General features: G+C 40.5%; 1 protein-coding gene across 1 annotated transcript; it reads right to left on the bottom strand.

Moving 5' to 3' along the window:
- TKT (transketolase) lies at positions 1 to 25747 on the bottom strand. The gene is made up of 14 exons (XM_064453905.1): positions 25510 to 25747; positions 20132 to 20249; positions 18425 to 18538; positions 17689 to 17786; positions 15376 to 15567; positions 14410 to 14528; positions 12504 to 12697; positions 11705 to 11869; positions 10298 to 10454; positions 6762 to 6892; positions 5322 to 5405; positions 5049 to 5142; positions 3479 to 3601; positions 1 to 305 (listed from the first exon to the last, which is right to left on the bottom strand). The coding sequence occupies exons 1-14, from the start codon at positions 25614 to 25616 to the stop codon at positions 118 to 120; spliced, it is 1884 nt and encodes a 627-aa protein (XP_064309975.1). The 5' UTR covers positions 25617 to 25747; the 3' UTR covers positions 1 to 117.
- Positions 25748 to 26189: the final 442 nt, after the last annotated feature.

Genomic DNA, 26189 nt, shown 5'->3' with positions numbered 1-26189 from the left:
TTTTTTTAAGCTGGTATTTTTATTAGAACTCTCTACATAAAGCACCTTTGCCTGCCTTAAACTTACAGTACTTCTCAGAACACTGCTTTTCTGTAACACAGCGCAAGATGCTTCAAACTACTCCGCATTTCTTGATTTGGACGCTGCCACCTTAACAGCTTGCACAATGGCATCTTTATCAATGCCAAACATCTTCAGGAGCTCAGCCGACTTCCCGCTGCGTGGTACATGAGATACAGCCAAGCGACTGACTGTGATACCAGGCTCACCCACTACTGCAGCACACACTGCTTCTCCAATGCCACCTGTGAAAGGGAAGTCAAACATAACATCTGTATGCTTCAACAGGCAGCATAGACTGCACATATATCCAATTCAAAGGTCCCTGGAAGTTAAATCCTCAGTTCACATGCTCATGAGAAACATCAATCACAATATATGTCTGAGTTACCCGTTTCTGAAATGAAAGCAATTCCCTATTTCAAAGGCATTCTGAGGACAACCAGCCTGACATTCCTGAAGCACTTAAAAATTGGCAGTAAGAAACATGACTCTAAAGGGCACAGAACTGTCAGGAAGCCCTCACCACTTCAGCATCAGCCACTGAAGACCAGGCTTAAGAATATACTTAGACTGAGAAGGATTTACAAGTGTACTCAATGCACTGAAAGTTTTAATTCCCACCAATCTCAAGAGCATTTAAGAGCTCCATCTTTTCACAATGCCTGTTCATGCCACTAGGCACCTCTCTGAGTTATGCAATACATTCATAACCTTCGCTCAGAACTCAGCACAGACTGAATCACTATCAGTCACAGGGACAAAGGATGCAACCGAGAACTGTGGCGACAGGAGAGACACTGGAAGCAGGAATACTAGGAAAGAAGAAAACACAGACAGTGTCAAGAGCATGTGCTCTGAAACTTGGTAGGAGACACACCTTAGTGCTGCACTTTAGTTAGGGCATATCCAGGAACACAGGGCTTCTCACAGCTCCGGGCATGGTGTGATTTAACCAGTCAAACTTAGCCTCCAGCCAGAGGCACCTCCATGGGTGTGGCTGGTAAAATCAGCCTGATGTGGGCTTACAGTGCATTCAGGCTGGTGATGAGTGTACACTTGACCTTCCTTGACTGCATCACAGAGAAAGCTGTGCCAGTGTAAATTCCATGTTCATCACCTCAGAGTGTGAGGATTTTGCCATCTTGCAAATCTGCAGTAAAATATCTGTCCAGAGTTGAAAGATAAGCTTGAAAATGATAAGGCTCAGTGATGCTATCACCATCTATCATCCAGAAAAAAAGTATTGTGTAACCGGCACTTATGGTAATACCACATCACTTCAGATACCTAGCAAGAGTGATGCTTCACCTTGAAGTAGGGTAATATTCTCATAATACCGATTTGTAGTAGTAGGTATCTAATGTAATGTATCTATTGTCTACTAATTGTATTAGTAGACCATATCTACTAATGCCATAGTTCATAGATGCCCCTCTGCTGATTTCTCTGTCTCCCCGCAAGAGAAGCAAGCCTGACATGCAATTCATAACAGCTGCTCTGTTTGCACATGGTCTCATCTTCATGGGACATGTTTGCACAGGCAAGCCCCTGAAAACATGTGCAAACAAGGCATGTCAGAGAGCAAGCGGCAGCAGATTATGGAATTAACTCCAGTTGGCAGGGAGTCACAAGCGGTGTTCCCCAAGGCTCAGTATTGGGACCAGTCTTGTTTAAGGTCTTTAACAATGATCTGGATGAGGGGATTGAGTGCACCCTCAGTAAGTTTGCAGATGACAACAAGCTGGGTGGAAGTGTCAATCTGCTGGAGGGCAGGAAGGCCCTACAGAAGGACCTGGACAGGCTGGATTGTTGGGCCGGAGCCAACGCTATTAGATTCAACAAGGCCAAGTGCCAGGTCCTGCACTTGGATCACAACAACCCCGTGCAACACTATAGGCCTGGGGGGGAGTGGCTGGAGAGCTGCCTGGAGGAAAAGGATCTGGGGGTGTTGGTTGCTGGCCACCTGAACATAAGCCAGCAGTGCGCTCAGGTGGCCAAGGCGGCCAACGGCATCCTGGCTTGTATCAGGAATAGCATGGCCAGCAGGAGCAGGGCAGTAATCGTGCCCCTGTACTTGGCACTGGTGAGGCCACAATACTTTGCGCAGTTTTGGGCCCCTCAGTACAAGTAAGACATTGAGGTGCTGGAGCGTGTCCAGAGAAGGGCAATGAAGCTGGTGAAGGGTCTGGAGAGCAGGTCTTATGAGAAGAGGTTGAGAGAACTGGGGTTGTTTAGCCTGGAGAAGAGCAGGCTCAGGAGAAGACCATATCACACTCTACAACTACCCGAAAGGGTGTCGTAGTGAGATGGGTGTTGGTCTCTTCTCCCAGGTAGCAAATGATAGGACGAGAAGAAACAGCCTCAAGTTGCATCTGGGGAGGTTTAGACTGGACATTAGGTAAAAATTTCTTCACCAAAAGGGTTGTCAAGCATTGGAACAGGCTGCCCAGGGAAGTGGTTGAGCCACTATCCCTGAATGTATTTAGAAGACGTGTAGATGTGGCACTTAGGAACGTGGTTTAGTGGTGGACTTGGCAGTGCTGGGTTAATGGTTGGACTCGATGATCTTAAAGGTCTTTTCCAACCTAAATGACTATGATTCTAAATAAAATCCTGGCACAGAAGTTGGGGGGACTCTATTACAGAGATTTCACTGCTTCTCCCAAGAAGCATTTTATCTTAAGATTTTCTTGGGAATCCTCTTAAAAATTCCTTCTTGTATGCATCATGTACTCTTTACCCTAGCTTAACAATAGCACCACATACCAGCAACAGATTCTGAAATGGCCTGTAACCAGGTGAAATGAAGGAACAAAAAAACCAACAACAACAAAGAGCCCAGTGAGGATGTAAAGTGCTCTGGCTCTTCACAGGCCCTGATCTGCTTTTTAGAGTAGTGGAGAAAAAAAGAGAGAGGAATTTATCCCAGAGTGACTGTGGAAACTGACAAAACCACCTGATTTCAAGCAAGCTGGAATCAAACTTCTGGTCACAGGGCAAACTTAGGAAACCCGCACAGCAATGGTCTCTCTTGCCATTTAACAAACTGCAGAGCAGCTGCTGTAAAGCCATTCTGAGACCATTCTGTGCAGAATTGCTACGCCACAGTAGGAATTTACAATTTCACTGGAGACAAATGAATAAAGACTTCACTTGGACCAAGCATACAGTAGGGCACACAAGGCCAAGTTAATCAGAAGTGCAGCCCTGTTTAACCCATTATATCTTAGGAAACTTTCAACCCTAGGTGTCATCTCATAATCATAACAGCAATGAGAAAGGCTAAAACCTCTCTTCTGCTTTAACTGAATGACAGCAAAAGGTCCTGTACTTCTCTCTCAGGTCTGGAGAAACTATAAGCTTCCAGCCCCTGGGGGACAACTGTGTGGGCTGTGACCTCCTGCGCCCAGCTCACCTTCATGGTAATGGTCCTCAACAGTGATGATTCTGCCCTTGGTTGCTCTTGCATTTTCAAGTATTGTCTTCTTATCCAAGGGCTTTACAGTGAAGGGATCAATCACACGGATGAAGATTTTTTCTGCAGAAATAGAATGAAATAATTTGCAACATGAATTTGAAGAAATCAAGAATCTAGTCACCAAGAAATCCTTCTTATTCAGACTGTCAATCACAACTTTTTTCCCAGACTTTATTCTACCTTCAACTTTATTGTCAAGCCAAGCATGATTTCCTCCTGCTTCTTTTGTCTGTAGGCATTCTGAACTCTTCACTGCAGTCTGCCCACCTATCAGGTATGCCTGGTTGAACTGAACCAACCCTGATGTCACCCTTAAGGTTGACATCAAAACCAGAATCTGTCCTGTCATCACAAGGCAGGCCCAGATTGCTTGTTAAAGCTATGTACAAATGGCAATTGTTTACAAAGAATAGCAAATTACATGAGGTTTTGTCTCATTTTGGCTAGCTGAACACTGAGTCAACTCTAATCATACATAAAGAAGCCCTATGTTACATTGACAGTTTTGTGACTGAAGGCTTTTTAATGACCAATATATTTTAGGTATTAGACACTGCCTAGGGGACTACACTAAAGGATTATATCTCCATAGCAGGTTATCCACACTTCAAGACCAGCAGAGCATCACAAAGCATAGTAAATGCAGAAAAATAACAACATATCTGAAAATACAACTTTCAAAATGTCCTAGGCCTGATGGCTCAAGCTCATGACAATATATCTGTCCACCTAGATACAGCATACAAAGCTAACTGTAAACCACAGGCAGCATTAATTGTATTATCTCTTATTATTTGCAATCTTCCTGGGCATAGGCTACTGACTCACAGATGCATTTTTGATGGTTTCTTTCTCTTCTTATTTCATTGAAGGATTTTTGTCTTTGCTGTGAGATATCAGTGCATTTGAGCACTATCACAGAATTACTGCCTCCCACACTAGTTAAAAGTTGATACATTCATTCAAAAAAACAAGTTAGCAGTGAACCATATCTACACAAAGGCACTGTGTATCAGCAGCACTGTGTAGGAGCACAAACAGTTGCTGTGGCTCAGCTGACAAGCTGTATTTTCTTAGCTGGCCCCAGCCTGTTTGCATTCTACTGCGTTGGTACCCTAGCCTGCCCAGATAATATGCCAAGGAAGAATCACTCCTGCTTCTTACACACTTCCTCTAAGATTGTGCCTGCAGGGTACTTTCAGACAGATTAGCAGTTCTAAGGAGACCTTGATCTGGTTGGTTTGGCAATTTTCATGGCTACTAATGCTGCTAAACTACCTAAAACCTACTCATTTAGGCAAGATTGGTGGATGTACACTATGTTGCACTGTATCAGCTTAACAGGTGACCAGTTGTCTGTAACGTTTTAGTTAATCTTTACCAGTACAATGGGTGAGCAGTTAGACTGAGTGGTATTGATTTCTCTGCTATGTTAAATGATCGAAAAGGAAAAAAAAACAACCAAACAACAGAAAAACACGCAAAACCAAAACCCATAACTGATCACCTTTTCTCAGCTGCTCTGCTGCAGCCAGAGCCTCATGCAGAGTGACTCCTGCTCCTATCACAGTCACTTGGTCATCCTTACTCTTCAGAACCACCTGCAAAAAAATGTTTCCGTGTATTTTTAACAATTAATCTTATTGATATGGCTCACACTTCTGGAGATTTTATTAAAAAGATCAAATCTTTGGCATTGGAATGCTTTAGAGGGAAAGGGGATTTTCCAGGAGGAACTTAGTATATTTTTTCTGATTCTGTTTATCTGGGCAATATTTACCTTTGCCTGTCCAATATGGAAGTCCTCATTGTTGTTGTAAATTACAGGATTTTCAGGACGACTAGTTCTTATGAAACAAATGCCCTGTTTCCGAAGTAAACATGTTACACGTTACAAAACCAGAAAGGTGTTGACATTCTAGTTCGTAAACCCTATGAAAAAAATACAGCAAAACGACTTTTTCTGTATGTCTGGTTTTCACCCTTCAATGTTACCTCTTGTTCTACTAAGTAAACTTTTCTCCCCCACGCCCCCAGCTCCCATTAGTCCTTTTTTAATAGCTGGTTGTTTCAGACATTACAATACAGTTAACCTCCTCTTAGAGCACAATGATAATTTACAGTTTTCTTTTTGATTCCAAGATCTTTATTTCTCTTTTGTTCTCTTGTGGAAATGGAGAATCCTACTCGAGTTAATTAGAATCTTAGAACTTTGCCATGCATGTGCAAATTTTACTCTAGCAACTTCAGAGCAAAAGAAGAAATGCTCAGCTGAAAGCAAGGAAAAATCCTTTCCATCAGTTAATGTTCAAACACCCTTCCAAAGGAAGTAACAAACCAGTACTCCAAGCTAATCTCTCCCTCCCACTACCTTACACTCCTTTTCCACCCCCCATCTTTTTTTCACACCTCTCATTACATTTGCTCCATGCCAAATTTCTACTCCTTCACTTAAAAGCCGTATCAGAAAGATTGAAATTTTCCAGATTATTTGCTCCTTTCTCAGGGTAAATTCCTGTGGCAGCCAAAAGTAGCACCAATCAAGGAGATGATGTGACCCAATGCTACCAATGACATTTGACCATTACTATGTCAAATTAGCTGAAGGTAAGAGAGATCAGAAACTGTCACAGCCACATGGGGAATCTCAGTCATCTTCAGACACAGTCCAATTTAACTGCAATCCATCACTAGCAACAGAGAAGCAAAAGATGATCACTGAGACTGTCAGCTAGCATAAGCACCAGCTCTCAGTGTCTCCAAAAGATTTAGACTGTCTTAGACTACCAGAGGACCTGAATCCTGAGCTTTCACATACAGGCACCTGATGATCAAAATCCTCAAGATAAATTTATCTCTCCATATCTAGCTTAAATTTTGACCCCAGAGATATCATACTAGGAGTGTACTTTCTGTAAGTTTGCTGAAGACCAACAAGAGAGTTACGCTTACCCTTATTTCTGAGCCAATTTAGACCCAAACTGTAGTGGCTGTGTAATCCCAAATCTGGCCCACAGCATTCCAGACTGTTCATTCTGCACTAGGCTGGACAGAATATCTGCAGCCTTTCCATGCAAAGAAAACATCCCGCTGCCACACTGGAGCCTTTTAAAGAATTTATGTGGGTAGACACATGCAAGAAACATGCCAGAAGCAACAAAAAAAGTGGGAAAAAAAGCGCCACCCTTATTTTCTGGCTCAGAAATACTGTAATGCAAACCTTGGTGTTGGCAGCTATTTCCACTGCTTTTTCAGTGGCTACAGCATCGCTAGGGTAAAACACAGTGGCATTGGGAACAGCCCGGAACATGCACAGATCCTCCAGTCCCATCTGAGATGGCCCATCTTCACCTGAAAGAATTAAATCAGGGTTACAAAAGAGTCAGCGCACATTTCTGACAACCACTCAATATAGCAGTGAGGTTCAATGTAAACCAGGGAAAAAAAAGTATAAAATCAGGCACACAAAGGACATGCAAGTCTACCTGTTTGAGAAAAGGATAATCTTCTTAAACTTGGAACCATCTAAACAGTAAATAAAGATAGAAAGAGACTAAAAAGGAAGAGAACTGGGGTTAAAAAGAAAAAATAGAAAAAAAGTGTAACAATCAAACAACAGAAAAGACAACCAAAGTAAGAAGGGCACAGATATAGAAAGAGGGTCACAAGATATCTGAGCATCTTCAGATTTACATGTACAGAGGCTGCGCAAGCTAAGCTTATCAATATGTCAATAGTGTTCCTCTAGATTTAAACTGCTGGAAATGTGAAAGGAGACTTTAACGTGTTCCATCAGAAATGGAGACTGCACTTGGTACAATTGCTCTCAAATTCTTAGGCTCACTTCAAGATTAAATGAAGGGTATGTATTTTTCAATACTATAAAAAGTCTTTTAAAGAGCAATAGGGCACCTGTGTTGTTAATTTAGCAACTCAAGTGCCTTCTGGCATAAACTGCAGATCTATAAGAAAGAACCGTTCACCAGAACATGTGCTGGATGCCATGATTTTCCATAGTTAAAGAAACAACCATCACAAACACCCCCCACCCCCAGTGACCTTATGTAATGGTGCTTTGGGAATGGCACTGTTCCAAACTAACCATGCAAAGAGTTCTGAATCCAGTCACGTCACAGCCTGCAGAACAGAAGCAGGGCAATAAGCCCTCCCACATGCACCCACTACCTGTTACTCAAGAAGGACGAGTTCACGAGGAAGGAGAAGAGTATTTTCCTAAGAGCAGCACAAAACTCTGAAGAACTTTAAACATGTTAAAAAAAAATAATCAATCACTGAATTCTGCCACTGTACATTACTAATAAAGTACGCATCAACCAGGGAAAGAGAGCATCTCAACTTTCAGTCATGACAGGAAAAAAATTCTCAATGCCACCATTTCTAAACCTGTATGCACTCTGACTGAACAAGTGGGATCTCAGTGGGCATTTTCCTCTCCTAAAATGCACCCACACAATGTATACATTGAAGAAAAGTGAAATTATGAAGAAAATTAACAGATACCTGAATCAGAATCTTACCCAAGGTAAGGAGAGCACTCATGCTTGTCCTACTTTTGCTAACATAGTGCCAATAATACCAGCATTCACAGTTCATACTAGTAATTTACAGACTAGCACTAAGTTGAGCTGGGCCCCAAGGGCATCTTTACAAAAATCCTCATTTGTGTTGTTCGAGTAACACAGATCAAAAGAGAGTAATTTTCAATTATATCTGAAAAACATATGTTTATAGCTTAGTAAAAAAAAATATGAGTGCTTAATATGAACATTATCAAATGTCTAGAATATAAAACTGGTTGTCTAAACAACTGATTTCTATTTTTGACACATGTACACTATGATTTCTTTCCCTATATGTACAGTTTGGAAAATACAGATTTTTCCATTATTCTCTTATGACCACAAAAACATGTTTCACTAGATGTTCTGGTCCTTCAGCAACTATTGGTCTAGGAGTGGCCTTAGTACAAGTTCAGAACGTCATTGTGATAGTTATTTCTCATAAATGTAATGGGTCCAAATTTCAATGCAGCCAAAGCCCAGGTCTACCTAGAACTGCATACATAAAACTTCAATTTTCACCACATATCCAGTTAGAATACAGAATTCCATGCAGGCCCAAGTTCTAATAAGAAGTACACTTAATTCATACCCTTCCATTTAAAATTGAATTTTCTAACTGCTAAAGGATTTCTCTGAATTACTTTCTTTTACAACTTTGGGTTCAAATTCTTTTTTGAAATCAGAGTTGACACCTGAATCAGATTTGTAACTCAAACAACTTGATAATTGTAAGTGCACACTTCACAATCACAGCTCCCAGCAGAACGTTTCAAGTGCTGAAAATTGAAACTTGGAAGTGTAGTTCTAGGAGACAATTCAGGTAACCCAAAGGGGCTTTATCTTCTTAAATGAGCAAAGACCAAAGCTAATTGGCTTTTGCACCAAAACCCTTTGCTGCTTGTTAGAAGACTTAAAACTGGATTGAACTAGAGTACAATGGGATGGGAAGACTGATTTTAAAAAGGAGGCTCGTAATGGAATCCCTCCCTTAATGACATACACAAGCTGTAATCTGATATACTCTAAGTAGAGTCTCTACTACTAAAGGATACTCTATACCGCTGCAAGTTGATCTTGAAGTTCTGGATGAGGCTACTCATGTTTACGAAGCATCTTTAAAGGTCTACCAGCATTACATGTCAAACTAACTCTTTTGCTTTAAACAAAAAGAACAACTTCCTTCAAACCATACTGCTATCCAAAATTATTAAATCAACTGAAAAACTGATATATGCAGAGAGCCTTCATTTACTACCCCTGTCAGCTCTCCCTCTCTTTCTTTTGCCCTATAAATACCTAGTACTTTTTCAAGCATGAATGTCTACTGGCATATTCCTTCTTGGTATGCAAGTCTGCTCTTGTTTTCACGGGTGATGTCTATGCATTTCGTTAAGAAAAACAAAACTCCCTTCTTCCCTCAAACCAAAATCAAACTCCAGTATGACCTGACATGTACACCAAACAGTTATGGTGGGAAGCAAAGACCAGAGAAGGTATTGCCAATTTCCTGAATTCTGTAACAGCTTCACAGTTCCTGTTTCATTAGTACTTTGAGGTTACGTGTTTTTTTTTAATCAACACATTAAATGTTTCAATAATAAGAAATACTGAGATAAATTGAAGCAATTACTTCAAATCGGTGATCCTCAAAGGCATAATAAACAAAAATATTTATCCCTTGTAGTGCTTTTGAGATTGGTGGACAAGAGCACCCGTGCAAGAATAAGTATCATTAGTTTCTCATTTTAGGGACTGGGAAACGAAGGTACAGTAAGCACGTGACTATTCTCATCATAGAGGATGTCAACTGCAAAGATGGAAAGGAACCTAAGCTCCTCACTTTCAATCTAATCCCTTTATATCACTCTGTACTTGTAGAGAAGAGAAGCTTGTGGGGAAAAGTCCTCTCTTTATCAGGCCAAACTGATAAAAGAGAAAAAAAGCTGACGAAGGCTAGAAGTCTTTCTCATTCTTTCTAAATACAACAACGTGTCTGACAAAAGTGAATTGCAAATATGACTTCTTCCTACAAACGGTGTCACTGTTTATATCTGGAATTTATCACCACAGCTATATTCCTGATAGTCTCCACAAAGAATTCTCAGTTTGACTGCGAGACAGTTATCACTAAATGGATGGGAACTGCTGATAAAAAAGCCAAGGCTGTGCTTACCAATAGAAACACCACAGTGGGAACCACAAAGATTGATGTTACTCTCGGAGATGGCAGCCATACGGATCTGGTCAAACGCCCGTGTGAAGAAGGTAGCAAAGGTGCTGGCAAAAGCAACAGTTCTGTCACGAGTGGCACAACCAACTGCAATGCTCACCTGGAAAGAGGGAGATTGTGAAAGAACAGTGGATTAATTTATTGATTATTTCCAAGAGATTGTCTGTGGGACTTCCTACCATAAAACTTTAGCAAGAAGCAATCAATGCAGAGTAAAAACCTCTGTCCAGTCCTGCTCCTAATTGTTGGCCTTTCCAAAAAGAAAAGGAGGCAACTCACACTTACAGCATCTATCCTCCAACATGTCCTATGCTCCTTGCCTCAACTGCTAGCTGTTACTGTTGATCCTTACTGGCAGCTTCTTTTCTTTATCTGTTCCAAGCATTCATTCACAGGGTTTTAAGACTTAACCTCTTTCTTTTGCTGGATCTAAGGCTTACACTTTAGGTCCAAAGGACATGGTTTTACTATCTCCAGCAGACAGAATTTATCATTACTAAGCGGGAGTGGATTTACCTGTGTCATTTGGACTGCTGTTTACCTAAAGGGCCCTTCTTCAGCAAGATGGAAATTAGAACAAGGTCCCTAAATTGTTTATTGCTACCATTACTCCATACATTTATTTTACACAGAAATTGGTCTGCTCTTCATGGCCAATTTCTCCTAAGCTGATGTAAATCTAAAATCCTTGACTGAAGCTCATGAAACTGCCCTAGTATAAAATTTGCAAGGGACAGTCCATGAGTTCTTTGGTTATAAATCATTAAAGACAACAACAAATTTCTGCCTGAATTCATGTCTTTAATTTTATTTGCTTCTGTGAACCCATACAGGTGACAACTGAAGACTCAGATGCGTTAGCAAATTATTTCAGTCCTTTCTCTACAAATGTCATCAGGCTAAATTCATTAACTGGTTCTCTGTCCTCATCTTTATATCCCAGTCTACCACAGAACTCATTGTCACATTGTGACATTCCATTTCTTGTGAAGAAAAAAAAAACAAACCACAAACCCAAAAACTAAAAAGTCTTTTCAGAGTTAAATCTCTGCAAATCACACTGTGGAAACTATTACTGCTGTTTGCACGTTGCCATCTCCTTGTGTTCTGCTGAAACACAGATAATATGACCACAAAAAGTAAAAAAAAAAAAAGAGAGGGATTAGGAAAGAATGATTAGAAGCAATCCTGTTAAGCACTCCTGTTGTATTATATTTGTAAGCTTTTGCCTTTTCCCTAAGGAGCGAGCAAGTCAAATTAACTGAAATTAGCCCTCTGAAGACTCAGACTGAATGGTCTCAGATCCTGCTGTGTAACACCAGTATTTCAAAAAACCAAGAGACCAGTTACCATGTTCTGTTCAGCAATGTAGCACTCAATGTAGCGACTGGGATGTTCTTTCTTAAAAAGCTCTGAGAAGGTGGAGTTCTTTGTGTCTCCATCCAAAGCAATCACTCGATCATTAGCATGGCCCAGTTTTGCAAGTGCAACACCGTAAGCTTTGCGGGTAGCCCACTAGGAAAAAAAGATATAGCAGTACTGTAACAACTTTAAGTCTCTATAAGCTTTATCTTCTCCATTTTCTTGTTTCTCCCATGACTGCATGAACACACAATTAAAAAAAACAAAACAAAACACAACCAAAAACATTTTAAATGTTAGCGGTATCAAAAGTGCATATGAGAACAGTGACACACAGAAGAGTAAACAAAACAAACAAAAAACCCAACAACAAACAAACAACAAAAGAAGACAGTGAAACATCAGGGGACACATCTGTGCTGAAACAACTCCCTACCAATCCAGCTAGGAAATTTTGAAAACCTTGGTTTCCATTCATGGAAATTCACTGAACTTTGTGGAGTTTCCTTAATTTTAAATACACGTAAAATAGTTTGGATAACTGATAATGATAATGAAATGAAGACGAGTGATTTGAGTCTTTATATTTGAATATATCCTTTCAATACCCAGGGAGTTAAATGCCTGTGTGTCACATCACAGAGGTAGGTGCTTACCAGGATACTCAAAATAGCAGAGAAGAGGTGGGTAGTCAATACTGTTGCAAGGGATCACACAAAACCTCCTGCCACCCATTAAACAGTCTCACACTTTGAAGATATCTGACAGTGAAGAATGAAGGGGGTACCTTTTCTCCCACTTTGTAAGTTGGTGGAGATGGCATCTTGATGTTTCTAATATTTATTATAGGTGTATCTTCTTCTGGGAGAGCTGGAGAAAGCTTTTTCTTATTTTGGATTTTGTCATCTATTTCCTGAATGACTTGTTCAGCCATGTTTTTTGGAAGAGGCTTTCCATGCCAGCTTTCCTTATCTTCAACACCTGTATATTTAAAATTACATTACAAATAAGAAAAATATTAAAACTATTTAAGGTTTTAGCTGCAGATTTTATCCAGATAAAAGCGTAGTGGAGTATGACAGTCTAGTATAGTCTTCCAAGGAAGAATTTCCTTATTATTCCCACTGTTAACAATTACAATAGTACTCAACTGCATCAAGACAGACGTGTTTAAATACATAAGAGAAACAGTCAAATTCCATGTATTCCAAACTAGTAATGAAATTTCAGCATCTTCTACTGAAATTGTTTGTAAATTGGCACCTAAAAGACCTGATCCATAAGTGTGGCAAGAAGTAAACAGTAAATCAGTGTGAACAGTTAACCTGATATTTCAACAGTTAGGCCTAAATAAACAAACTCAGCTAAGTTTCAAACAACAGTTAACTGAGCTGTCTAGTTCAAACAAGACCTGACATTTTACAGCTTTATTGTAATAGCTTCTGATGACTCTTATCTTTGTGCACCTGGCACTAACAGCAAAATTACCCCTCTGGCTGATACATTGCTTTTCTCTGAGTAAGTCCCTAAGAGTGATGAGTTTTGCTTGCTTGCTCAATGAAAAGGAATGAAGATACTCACTCCTGTTATTAATATTTATCTGGTCAGAAAGACAAATTCACAGAGTGCGGCTAAAAGCTGTAGTTGAACAGAATCATGGCAACCCCTGACACACTGAATGTGCATTTACTCCATTCTATGGATACAATGCTCAGTAGCTAGCACACATCTCACTTGCAAGAGCCAAAATAATTTTCTTAGCATTAACACTGTTGAGCAGAATAAAGAGTTTGAAAGACTTTCTGCATGCTATTGCTCAAATGTGTAGGTACACGTCTGTCCCCTAAACAATGACAATTAGGTAAGTTTCATACCACGTGAAAACTACAAAAGGATCTTAGAGGCACCATGAACTCCAAAATTCATACAGCTGCTAACCTATTAAATAATTTCTACAGACTACTGTATCCTGTATCTCAATGATTTACACAACAGATCATATGAAAACCTGTAGTGTGACCAGGTAGCTTATGTACCATGTCTCATGCAGCTTTGTCAAAACTGTAAAAGCAGCATTTCTATGCATTTATACTGCCTGGCTGGTAACTAGCAGACCCAGTTATCTGCAACATAGGGAGCAGGGAGCTTCTGTGACAAAGTTACTCCCTTCTCAGAGTAGTCTCTCTCAGTTAGGAGAACAAAAGCAAGCAAAGAAGGTTGACCTCTTTTCCTGGGGCAATTTTCAAGACCAAGTCATACAGTCCAGTGCTCCCCCCTGCCCCCAGCCACCTTCCAGACCAGAAAATACTTTTTAAGGAGTAACAACTGAAGTACAGCTGACAGCAGAGGAAATCCTAGCCTGCAACTGGAGATCTGTAGAATCCCAGTCAACATGGAAGTGCACCTGGCTGGATAATGTGAAGAACTGAGCGCCACATCTTTCCCTGCTTCCAACAAAGCACCTTTTTTTATAGAGGACGTTAGATGGACAACAAAGGAAAAAAAAAACCAACAGGGTGAAATTCTGAGTTTTCAGAGTGTATGATAATATGATGAAGTAAAAAAGCTGACAGGAAACCAACCTTTTTCGAATGTATGCAATGGTAAACTTATTTTTTAATGACTGCACCTTTATTGCAGCACTGTGTACACATTGTATTCATGCGTATGCAAAGCACTGGATGTTTTATTACCTGATATGCCTTTGCCTTTATAAGTCTTTGCAATGATAGCTGTCGGTTGATGTTTGGCCTGGCCAAAGGCTTTGCAAAGTTCCTCCACACTGTGTCCATCAACGATGATAGCATGCCAGCTAAGAACACAAACAGATCAGCTGTTTCTAACGGGTTTTAGCACGTGACACTCTTTGATAGTTAGCAATAACAGAAATGAATACCAAGTTCATTCCAATGCAGTGTCTTTTTAAGACACCCAAAACAAGCCAGAAACATGAACTAGCATTCACTTGAGATCATAAAATACCATAGTACCCTTTTTTTATAACGCAAAATGAGTCAGAGGGATTAACAGCCACTAGCAGAATCCACAGCCCACAGATAACTGTTATCCTACATTTCTTCAGACATAATAGCCATTTTTAATCACAAGAGCAAATCAAACATCTAGAAATCAATTTTAAAAACTGACAATGAAAGTTGATTAAAATAGTAAAAATGCTCCATCATAATTTGCGTGGCTGCTATTGTATCTGACAGAGTTTTTTATCATGGATTTTTGCATCTACATAGAAATACACATTTCTAAACTAAATGAAAGCCAGTACACAAAGAATGCTCTTATGAGTAATGGTTTCCATGCCCTTTTTTCTGATCTACTTGCTATGACGATAAATTTGGTCACACAAATAGTTATAAAATCTATATTTAATGTGATAAAACCAGCTTTAAGATCCTATGACAAATTTATCTGAGTAAGCAGTCTTTTTATTTTTCCTCTAAACAAAAAATTCTGCCACTTTTAATATTCCTGCTGTACCAACAGATGACCAATATGAGGCATTATGACTATCACCATTTCTTGGTGATGGTCTTGGAATGGTATCCTTTAGAGATGAAAGCTCTTTTGAAAAATTCTGAAAAGTAAATAAAATATACAGTTTCATATGGGAGACTTATTCAGAACTTCTTCCAACCACATACCCAAAGGCTTCACAACGTTTCTGGTAAATTTCAACATGATGCTGCAGAGGGGCAGGGTCACTTTGTCCAAGACGGTTAACATCAAATATAGCAGTGAGATTATCAAGCTTGTAAAACCCAGCAAAGGCCATTGCCTCCCAAACAGAGCCTTCAGATAACTCTCCATCTCCAAGCAGACAATACACTCGATAGCTAGAAGATTAACAATAAAAAAAAGTTTTATGTTTAAGCACAATTAGAAGCAACACCCTTCTAACCATTCATAGTGAGAATTCACTGCTTTTTCTATCCCAAACTCAACTCCCATTGCTCAATTCATTCACCTCAGATAACCCTACGTAACCTTAGATAAATTAAAATGTTTTTGAGCTGTTACACGTGAGAAAAAAAGGTAATACTGTACTCCTTTTTCAAACCTTCATCTCAAAAAAATCAGGTCTCAAGCCTCCTGTTACAAGGGCTGAATGAACAGGCCCATTAAATATTGTCACTGTGACTCAGCAAGATCACTAACAATGCATGAAAGGTTACTGTCTGCTTTCTCATTCCTACCATATACTCTCCGGAAGGCCGACCAATAATTTAAATTTCAGGAAACTATAAATCAGGGATGAACTCAACTACAGATTAAAGCATGTTGCATAACCCAATTCAGGAAAAAGACAACCAGCATGATATGACTTTGTAGATTACTTCTCCAAACACTGAAGCTTTTTATTTAGGTAAAACTCAGTTAGCGGAAGTACTGCCTGATTCAGCTGCTGTATTTTTCTTTTTATTACCACTCTCTTCTTTTGGATGACAAAGTTTTACATGTTTATTACCTATTAAAAAAGAATAGTAAATTAGCCTTCAAATATATAATTTTAAAACATTCAAGATGGCTGTTAGTTATTTTTTACTAGACATTAAGCTATAACAGACTTTTGGTCTGAATCACACCTGCCTGCAGCTAAATCTGAACTCCTTCCACATAAGCTGCTCCCCAGTACTGCATGCAAGACCACCTTTTTCTTTTTTCTTCTGTCATGTAAGAACTGGTTAGATTTTTTCCACACATAGCATCTGCCAAACTCAATTAAAAACAGCAAGTCATCTTTCACAGAAATTATTTCAAGCTAGTGAAGTGTAGGACACATTAACTGGGCAGCCTATGCTCAAATGTACTAGAACTGTCACATAAAATATATCAACTACATCAGGCTATTTTCCTCCTCATACCAATTTGCCTTTAGATATCTACGTTTCTTGTCCACAAAAATGGCAGAAGCAGTCGTTTTCATCTCTATGGAGTCGAGTGCCTTTCTGATAACATTTTGAAGCCCTACTTTATGATTCAATGGTGCTATTATTGACCATAACAGCTCCTGATCTAGATATATGTTCTCCATTACTTGTTATCTGACTTTGAAAAGATGCATCTCTAGTTTCTGTTGTCCTTTTAAGGGGACACAGTCTCAAAATGGCTATCAATTACTCTCTGGAAGTTAGAGGCTGCTCCAACAACTTACTGTCAGTTCAGGAACATCACCTTGCAATGCTGTCAGGTTACAAAGGGAACACACATATGCACTAATTCTTGCTAATCTTTAAATCCTTGGTAGTTTCACCAGCAATGGCTTTGTAACTTTCAGGCTAGTAATCTATAATTTAAAAACCTGAATTTGAAATCAGATTTGGGAATGGAGAATAGAATAAAAAGATGTCCTGGTTTAACCCAGCAGACAGCTAGATACCACACAGCCATCCACCCCCTTCCCACCCATCCCCAGTGGGATGGGGGAGAGAATTGGGGGGTGGGGTGGTGAAATTAATGGGTTGAGATAAAGACAGTTTAATAGGACAGAAGATGAAGGGAAAATAATAACAATGATAAAAAAATACAAAGTAAGTGATGTACAATGCAATTGCTCACCACCCACCGATCAAGGCCCAGCCAGTTCCCTGGCCAACTCCCCCCAGTTTATATACTGAGTGTGGCGTCCTATGGTATGGAATACCCCTTTGGCCACTTTGGGTCAGTTGTCCTGGCTGTGCCCTCTCTCAGCTTCTCCCTGGTAGGGCACGAGAAGCTGAAAAGTCCTTGACTAGTGTAAGCAGTACTTAGCAACAAATAAAATATCAGTGCGTTATCAGCATTATTCTCATACTAAATCCAAAACACAGCAGTGTACCGGTTACTGGGGGGGGGAAAACGTTATCTCTACCCCAGCCAAAACCAGGACAAGGAGGTTTTTCTTCCTGACTGAGATAAGAATATAACCTCTTTTCACAAAATACCCCCATTGAATGCCTATAATTATGTGGAATTACCTGGCTCTGTCAAAGAATTTGCCAGTGTATGCCATTCCACATGCAGCACCGAGACCCTGACCAAGGGATCCAGTAGCCACATCCGTGAATGCTTGTCTCTGAGAATAAAAAGACAACAGTTATTTTACAGTTAAGAAAGAACTAAATTCCAGTTCTAGAAAATGGTTCAACGTACATCAAAATTCAGCTTCTCAGCCTTAACAATATAGTGCAAGGACCTCCAAATCTTGCCATGTTCCCCTTCTTCCCCTGCAATATACCTTCATTAACAGTGAGTGTTACAAGCTCTCTGAGAGGTAATGGTACCTACGGCCCAAGAATTTATCATCTATAGCAACAGTTAAGAATTGATGATTTTGTGTAAAAAAAGAATCAATTGAAACAATCAGCTGGGAATGGAAAGACCAATGAGGTGACCAAACTGAACATGAACTCTTGTAATACTTCAAGGCTTCTTAAAGGATGAGAAAAGCCATGCTGGAACTTTATATAGACTATTTTTAAATGGAAAGTATTGACATACAGGACTGCAGGGGAACTTCACTACAACAAAGGTCATTTTTACATGCTTATTCAAACACAGATACTGATTCAATTGTAAAACCATAAACAACATCATCCTTGTTATAAGCCTTTGTCTTTCCTGCACTGTAGCTGGCAACCAAGAATTGCTGCAAAATACATGCACTTGTTTTACAGAAAACACCATCTTATATCAAAGGTTATGAACACTCACTGGTACTGGGTGTCCTTCTAAGACAGAATCAATTTTCCTCAAGTTCAGTAAGTCTGCTTCTTGTAGAAAGCCAGCCTCTGCCCAAACAGAATACAAAATTGGTGCTGCATGACCCTGTGAAAGAAACATAAATTTTAAGCAAAGCACGAGTTTCACAATATCCTAGTATCGATGCAAAATTCTACAAAGCTGATAAACCCTTGGATCAGGTTCATATGCCTACCAAAAAGGGATCGAGTTATAAAACACTTCCTCCACGCAACATTCACACTGATGCTTGTTTCTAAGTGCCCCATGCCCCTGCTGAGAACACACCAGATAGCTGACTACACTTAAGACAGAAAGAATGTAGCACTCTTTAGGGCTATTTAGGATGTCCTCAAGAAAATCAGCGTCGAAGGGTAAGAAGGTCTCTCTCAGCCATGCAGGTCCAATTCCAAAAAGTAGTTTTGGTATCCAAATAAAACCCCTTGATTCAATTTGCTTAGGTACCAGTTTCAAGAACAGAGCACTGTTCACTAAACCAGTAAGCAGATGGATGAGCAAGTATTATCCCATTAGAACTTCTTCAATACATATGTATTCAAGGTAAGATGCAGCAAGTGACAATAGACAAAATTTTAAGCTTTATATGCTCAGGTGCTTCCAGTCAGGTCCAACAGGATGACTGCAAAGTAGTAGTGATCTTCCACCCATGCAGTCATTAGGAGTCAAAAAAGCATGCAGAGGTTTGAAGCCATTTAGCAACCCTGGGCAAAACCCTGATTAATTAGAGAGAGGTAAAGCAAACATAAAGTGGCGCTCTCGTACTGCTTTGCTTTGCCACCTCAGCACTAGCTGCTCACTTCTCGCCCAATTGCTTATTTCAGAACGGCAGTTAGAAGTGGCAACAGTTATTATATCCAATGCAAGGATATACACCATCAGCTATGCAGCACTACTGTAAGCCACCACATGAGGAACTCTGACTCAGAGATGGAACCTGCCCACTGGAGTACTTCATCTGCCATTATTACATCATTATGCTTTCTGAAGGCCCCTCAACTGACATGATGTCATGATTTAAATGTCCCTGTGATTTGCAAGGGCACAATGCAAAAGGGGACAGAAACAGTACTGGCCAGTCTAGATCGTGGGTTTATGCATTTTCTGAACCACAGTGGCTTCAGAAGCAGTACTCACTTTAACATCATACCAACACAGTAGGAATGCAAACTACTCACTAACCCACCATAACTTTTTAATATAATGCTCCCTGAAAACCTGACAGTAATTAGTGCACATTGTGACATGACTGCAGGCATAATGGCATGGCTGCACTTCACAAGTAGAGCACAAAAGCTGTGACTTACTTGTTAGAAAATTGGTTATGCCAAAATAAAAGACATTAATAATTCTTGATAGATTTTCTAGACATAATAGCATTTGTTATTTAATATTAGAACAACTTAACAGTGAAATTAAGACTTATCAAGACACATTATCAGGCACTTTAAGATTATTTTTTAGTTATGCTACAACTTCACTCAACCAGCTTTTATTTCACTTTCTGAAGTAGATAGATTCCAAGCTCTCAAATATTTCCTAGACTTTTGTGTAGATGCAGGTATAAGTAAGCATAAGTCAAGGAAGACAATTCAATTTAATTTACAGACAGACAGCTCTCTACTAGGAGATTGCAACAGTATAGTGTAATAGTTATTTTACCTTTGAAAGAACAAACCGGTCGTTGTTGGCATTTCTGGGATCTTGCACTTTGTACCTCATGGTATGGAAAAACAGCACAGACATAATCTCTGCTGCACTGCAACATGATGTAGGGTGGCTACAAATAAAGACAGACCCAAGATTACCACTTCTTATTATTGTTTGCTCAGGACCATATCTTTAAATATCACTTTATCAGTCCCCTACTCCTCAGCATTAAAATATGCACTCTTAAGTGTTTTTGATAACCCATCCCATCTACTATTACCCCAATGTCAATTAATTGTACTTTGAGACAAAGGGAGCCTTCTTATCTAGCTGAAGTGGATGTTAGAAGATAGACCCTGGTGACAGCTCAAGGACACCTCTTTTAGAGCTCTCTGTTCTTCATGCCAAGGAACACCACCCTAATCGGTGGCTCTGAAGTACAGGAAGCAGTATGACCCTGTGCCTGAAATCATACTCTACCGATTTATCTGACGGCAGAAATTCATGCTGATGGAGAGGAAACAAAGACAGCTTTCTACAGCACTTTAGCCACTCGGCAAGTGAAGGAATTAAAAGCATGGCATCATGACTTGTTCAGGCCCTGTTGCACAGGCAGGGATTGGTAATGCAAGATAAACTTTTGCAGAAAGTTCTGGAACATTTAGAACTGTATAACATAGGTACCATTTATTTTACCATGTTGGAGCTGATAGAACTAGAATTCTGATTTCTAAAGAGGGCATTAAATTATACAATTCTTGTATTTCATCTACTGAAACTGGAAACAGAAATTTACTGTCTCCAGTAAAGACCCACATACACATTGTAAAATACTAATTTGCTTCATCTTTGCCTAAGAGAGGAACCAACATTGTCTATATTTACATCTATATCGGTTTGAAATAGTGAACTAGTTGCTTTATCAAACTTTTATAAGTATCTGGGATAGTTCAGTGGGAGAGAGACTATCTGGGATGACTTTTTGTGACAATTTTCAACAGCAGCACCAATTAATGTTTCAACTATAACTTGCCTTAGAAATACACAGGCCTATTTCAGAAGCAACTATGTCATATAGTATCAACAAGTGAAAATAAAGTTACACAAAAGGGTTATTTCCAAGTGGCAAATATTAAGTTATTCCAAGACAAGGTATATATTCCATCTGAGATGTAATAGAAGAGCATACAACTACTTTTATCTATCTACATTACTGTAATTTAAATAATGATCGCTGTAGCTCTTGGGCACCTTAAAGGGATGGTACTACTTGACCACTTACGGTATTGGCCTTGGATTTTTGCTTGTGATAAAGCTTAAAAGGGGCAAGGAGGCTCTTAAAAAAAACACCACCTTTATTGAGTGCGGAAGGCAGCATTTTTCAGATTTTACTGAAGTGTAATAGAATCATACGTGACATCAGTGGTTGCTGCTGAAGAACAGGAAAGTGAATGAGGAAACAGTAAGGTGGTTATGGCTGCAGATATCGGCACCAGCTTTGAAAATAACTTGCAGTCTCATTTCATTTTCTCTTCTATCAACATTTATTTTTCATCTTTAACAGAATACTCTTTAAATATTTGACCCTACTTGTAAACAGGACAAACTTACTATGAAAGTGTCATGTTTCGTTTCCCGCATGTACATTTACCATGCATGTTAGGATTAGACAACACTTTCACTAGAACTTTAACCAGAATATTATCTTCTGGTAATAATAAGCCTTCCCTCCCAACATCCCCAACAGTGCTGTAATGAGAGAATAAAAACATGCAAAACACTAGCAAAATATCAATTACAGTTAGTGTCCATCCCTTAGTAAGGACTCACACACAGGGAACCAAAAGAATTAGCTTTAAAACATGGTTCAAACATATTAGTAAATACTTATGTATTTGAGTTAATCAATAAGCCTTACATGCTTGTTTAAAGCTTTCATTCCTTTAATTTTATTAACTTTATACTTAACCATACTTCTATGAACTCCTGGTCTTGGTAAAAAAAGTTTTAAACAACCTAAAATGGTAGCATGTGGAAATAAAAAAAAAAAGGTAGAAAAATTTATTAAATTACCTGAAAACTAAAAAAAAAAATCTTGTTAAAATTACAGATAAATTAAATTACTTCCTACTAACAGAAATTACCAAGAATTTAACTACATATCAGATACCAGAAATAACTCTAGAATCAACTACACAATTTTCTTTAATATAGCCATCTTAACTACATCTACTGGTCTTCTATTAGCTCATACATTTTCAATAAGTTCTGTTAAAAGAATTCTCTGTTAAGCCTAGCAAAATATATTTGGATTACTTGTATAAGGGGAGAAAAAACCTACAGCAAGTCATTGCCACTACTCACACAATCTTCCATATTTTGCTCCTGACTGATGAACAACCCAGAACTTTGCCGGTGGTGGTCTGATTAACACACTTCTCTGCCAGAGCTTCTACTGAACAACTGCCTTAACTTTGAAATATAGCCCTTCAGTAGGAAACCAAACCAAAATACCTTAGAACACTGAAATCCTAGATCCACACATATCAAGAGTAAAATAACTATTCCAATGTAGTTGTGTGGGGTGTTTTTAATTACTCTGCATCAATTTATATTAGCGCCATCTACATGCATCTACACATTTCAATAGTGGTATAATGTAAAAATGGAATATTGAGTGAAAAAAAAAGCTAAAAAATTGAAAGAGAAAATAATCTGCAACAAGTGATCATACCACATGTTATGAAACTTAACTGCCTCTTAAGAAACTCTTGCAACTTCCACTTTTAAGAATTTAATAATATAATTCTAAGAAGCCAGGCACTGTTTCAAAACTGTAGAAATTTATCATTAGCTACAAGAGACTCTACCAGTTTTGATTAAAATATCTGCACTAGTTATCTAAGAAAAAAACTTGTTCCACGCCCAAAAGCAAGTAAGTTCAATCTTTACAATTAACTTAATCAAATTTTTTCCCCACCTAAGGCATTTTAAGCACAAAATTTTTTTCCAGTTCACTGAGTTTTTTCCTCTACACCTGGTAAAGTACTGAAAGTATATGTTTCAGCATCTTAAGGATCAGACTACCTGATCTTTTAGCTCTTGTCCAGACAAGAGAAAACTTCTGTTTTCTTTAACAAAAGTTAGCACAAGTAAAGACTACAAGACCCGGCGTGTCAGATCTAACACGGAACCATTTGTATTGCAATATATGCCACAGTTCACAGAAACTACTTCCTTGAAAGAAGCAGACAGGTCCCGTTTTGTTTGAAGTGCTTTTATTGCAAGTATTTCAGTTTTACAAACTACACCTTTAACAAGCACAAATTTCCTTAACAAAGTCAATGCAAGCATGACAATTTTTTAATTAACTGTAAGCTTCTATTTAAATTTAACTTGCATTCAAACATCTTTCTACATTCTTAATATATACCAGCAAGTTACTGTCTCATTCAGGTTTTGGAAAACACACTCATAACGTATAGCCCTTTTAGAAACGTATGAGATTTTGCTTAACAGTGCAACAGACCCTGAATGTCTTTTTCTTTTCGTCACACTACTACACCATCATCTTGGTAACCAAATCTTATTAATTAAGAAAATATGACTTGCCAACAGAATCTTCCCTCCAGAGCCCATCTTTCATAATCTGCTCATTATCAGGTTGTGTAATAACTTCAGACTCCACACAATTCTAGTGCTAGACTAAGCTAGCGTGACTAATGTAATGCCTTTGTGCGAGAAGTACGCAGTATCATAGCATACATGAACCAGGAATAAAAAGCTTAGGTAGAACTACTTTTACTGTTTCTTCATCTGTATGGAGAGAACGGTTTTGCTATTGAATTTCATGGATCACAGAAGAGAAGAGAAGGAAAGGCTGTAGCAAGATCCTTGTTCTTTAACAGCACATCAGAGAGAACAGAGAAATAATTTTATCTGTAGATAAGACAACTGATACCATACATCTCTGTGGCCAGCTTAAAATATACACTAGAAGCTCAAGACTGAAGCCCAAGCTCTACTAAGGAAATTTAGCACAATTTTTCTTACCAACAATTTCACACAGGCTTGTGTAATACTGCCTGGACTGCTTTGAAACAAATCAAGAATTAAAAGGGTAATTGTTGAGTATCCTGTACTTCCCTCTCCAGACTGGACCAAACAAGCTTTGTAAAAAACCACCCCTACGGCTAGCTGAGTGATTCCCCATGTCCCAACACTCCGTTTTACAGGAAGAACCAAAGCAGCTTTTTTATTTGCTGCATGCAAAAGGAACGAGTAAAGTTCAGTTTCTGTATGCTTTGAGAAAGAGCCGTTTGAGGCAGCCCCTGCCGCAGACACAGTGCAGAAAGTGTAAGGCAATTCAAAGAAGCTTTAAAATATTTTACACACCACCTTTCTCCACACAAACCTCGCCATCCAAATGATTCCTTCAATAATTTTTAACACTACAGCCAGTTTCATAACAGGTCCAAAGGAGGAAATTGCAACACGACAGGATAAAAAAAAAAAAGCCAGCACTCTATATGGAAGCGCTCAAACGTATTATTCAAGCAGAAAAAATGGCTTTAATTTTACATGAGTAAAAGCGGATTGTCTGCAGAGAGTTTTTTCCATAGGTAAAGCATGATCAAAAGAAGGATAACCCTGGAATCTGCACACATCAGAGCCCACACTAAATCCTGTCCAGAGGCCTGAATAAACTGCCCATTTGAGACCGCGGGCATTTCACAGATAATCCCACTTGGGCTCACTTGAAATTCTGTGCAGAATTAGTTCCAACTGACGGGCACGAAATGAAAAAGAAATCGCTCGCGCCTCAGGCAGAAATTCTTTCGTTTTCCGTCCTGCATCAATTTAGCATTCCCGCGCTCTCTCTGCAGTCACAACACCGGCCAGCCCCGGCGACCGACGCGGCCCGCGGCGGGGCGGCTGCCGCCCCCCAAGCCGGGCCGGGCCGCCTTTGACGGAGGGTCCCCGCACCTCACCCGCTACCGCCGCCATTTCCCAATGAAGTACCTCCGCATCGAGCAGCTTCGACGTGCCGGGAGGGGGTGGGGGGGTACAGGGGGTTTGGCCGTGATCCCCGGGTATCACACGCACACCGGGCTCCCCATCCCCGCCCCGGGCCGCCTCAGCCGCGGAGGGCCCCCAGCATGCCCGCCCGCTCGGTGCCGCGCACCGCGAGCAGAACGGAGAGCGAGGGCGGCAGATCTGCCCTCGGGAGACACCGGCGTGTCGGCGGGTAACGGGCTGAGGGAGCCCGTCATAACCCCTCCCAGCGCCAGCCCGCCTCGGCCTCGCCGCTGAAGGGATGCGGGAGCGCGGCTCGCCGGTGGGGCCGGTGCGCGGCCAGGGCTGAGCCGTAGCCCGCCTGCCTCACCCACCCGGAGCCGGCCGCCGTCGTGGCTTTGATGGAGCTGATGCGGAGCCTGTTGGCCGTGTCCTTCAGGGCCTGCAGGGTCTGCTGGTCGGGCTTGTGGTAGTCCTCCATGGGGACGAAGCGGGAAGGCCGCGGCGGCAGCGGGGCTCGGGCAGCGGCGGGAGCTGGGCAGGGACAGCGGCACTCCGCGAGGGCTGTGGGCACCACGCCTCAGCCGGGCCGTGCGGTGACGGGGGCGGAGAGAGAGAGACAGAAGGAGAGAGACAGAGAGAGAGGGCGGCGCTCCCGCCTCTCGCCTGCGCCGGAGCTGGCCGCGCACAGGCGCCATTTCCCGCCCCGCCCAGCAGGCGCTGAGAGCGGGGCGGCGGCGGCCGCCCCTCACGGCTGTGCGCGGTGAGTGGGGGCGGACCCGACGGCGGCGGACCGGAACCCGTCGGGCGCAGCGGGCAGGGCGTACGGCTCGCGTTGTACCAGCAGTCAATCCCTATTGGAGAAAGGCGAGCCAGAGCGTTTGCCCCTCAAGCCTGTTCCTGTCTGTAAAAGAACGTCACTGCATCCAACACCTCCTAGCAATCACCGTGTTCCTCTACACAGTCAGGAGAAACAGTAACAGAACTACCCTGGCGTGGCATCCTTTCAAGAAATAATTCATATTTCTATAATCCACGTTTAGAAATTTGCCAG

This window comes from Phalacrocorax carbo, chromosome 6 (genome assembly GCF_963921805.1).
Source record: "Phalacrocorax carbo chromosome 6, bPhaCar2.1, whole genome shotgun sequence".
Lineage (NCBI taxonomy): Eukaryota > Metazoa > Chordata > Aves > Suliformes > Phalacrocoracidae > Phalacrocorax > Phalacrocorax carbo.
The sequence above is the reverse complement of the archived record's forward strand: the minus strand, read 5'-3'. Positions and strand labels throughout refer to the sequence as shown.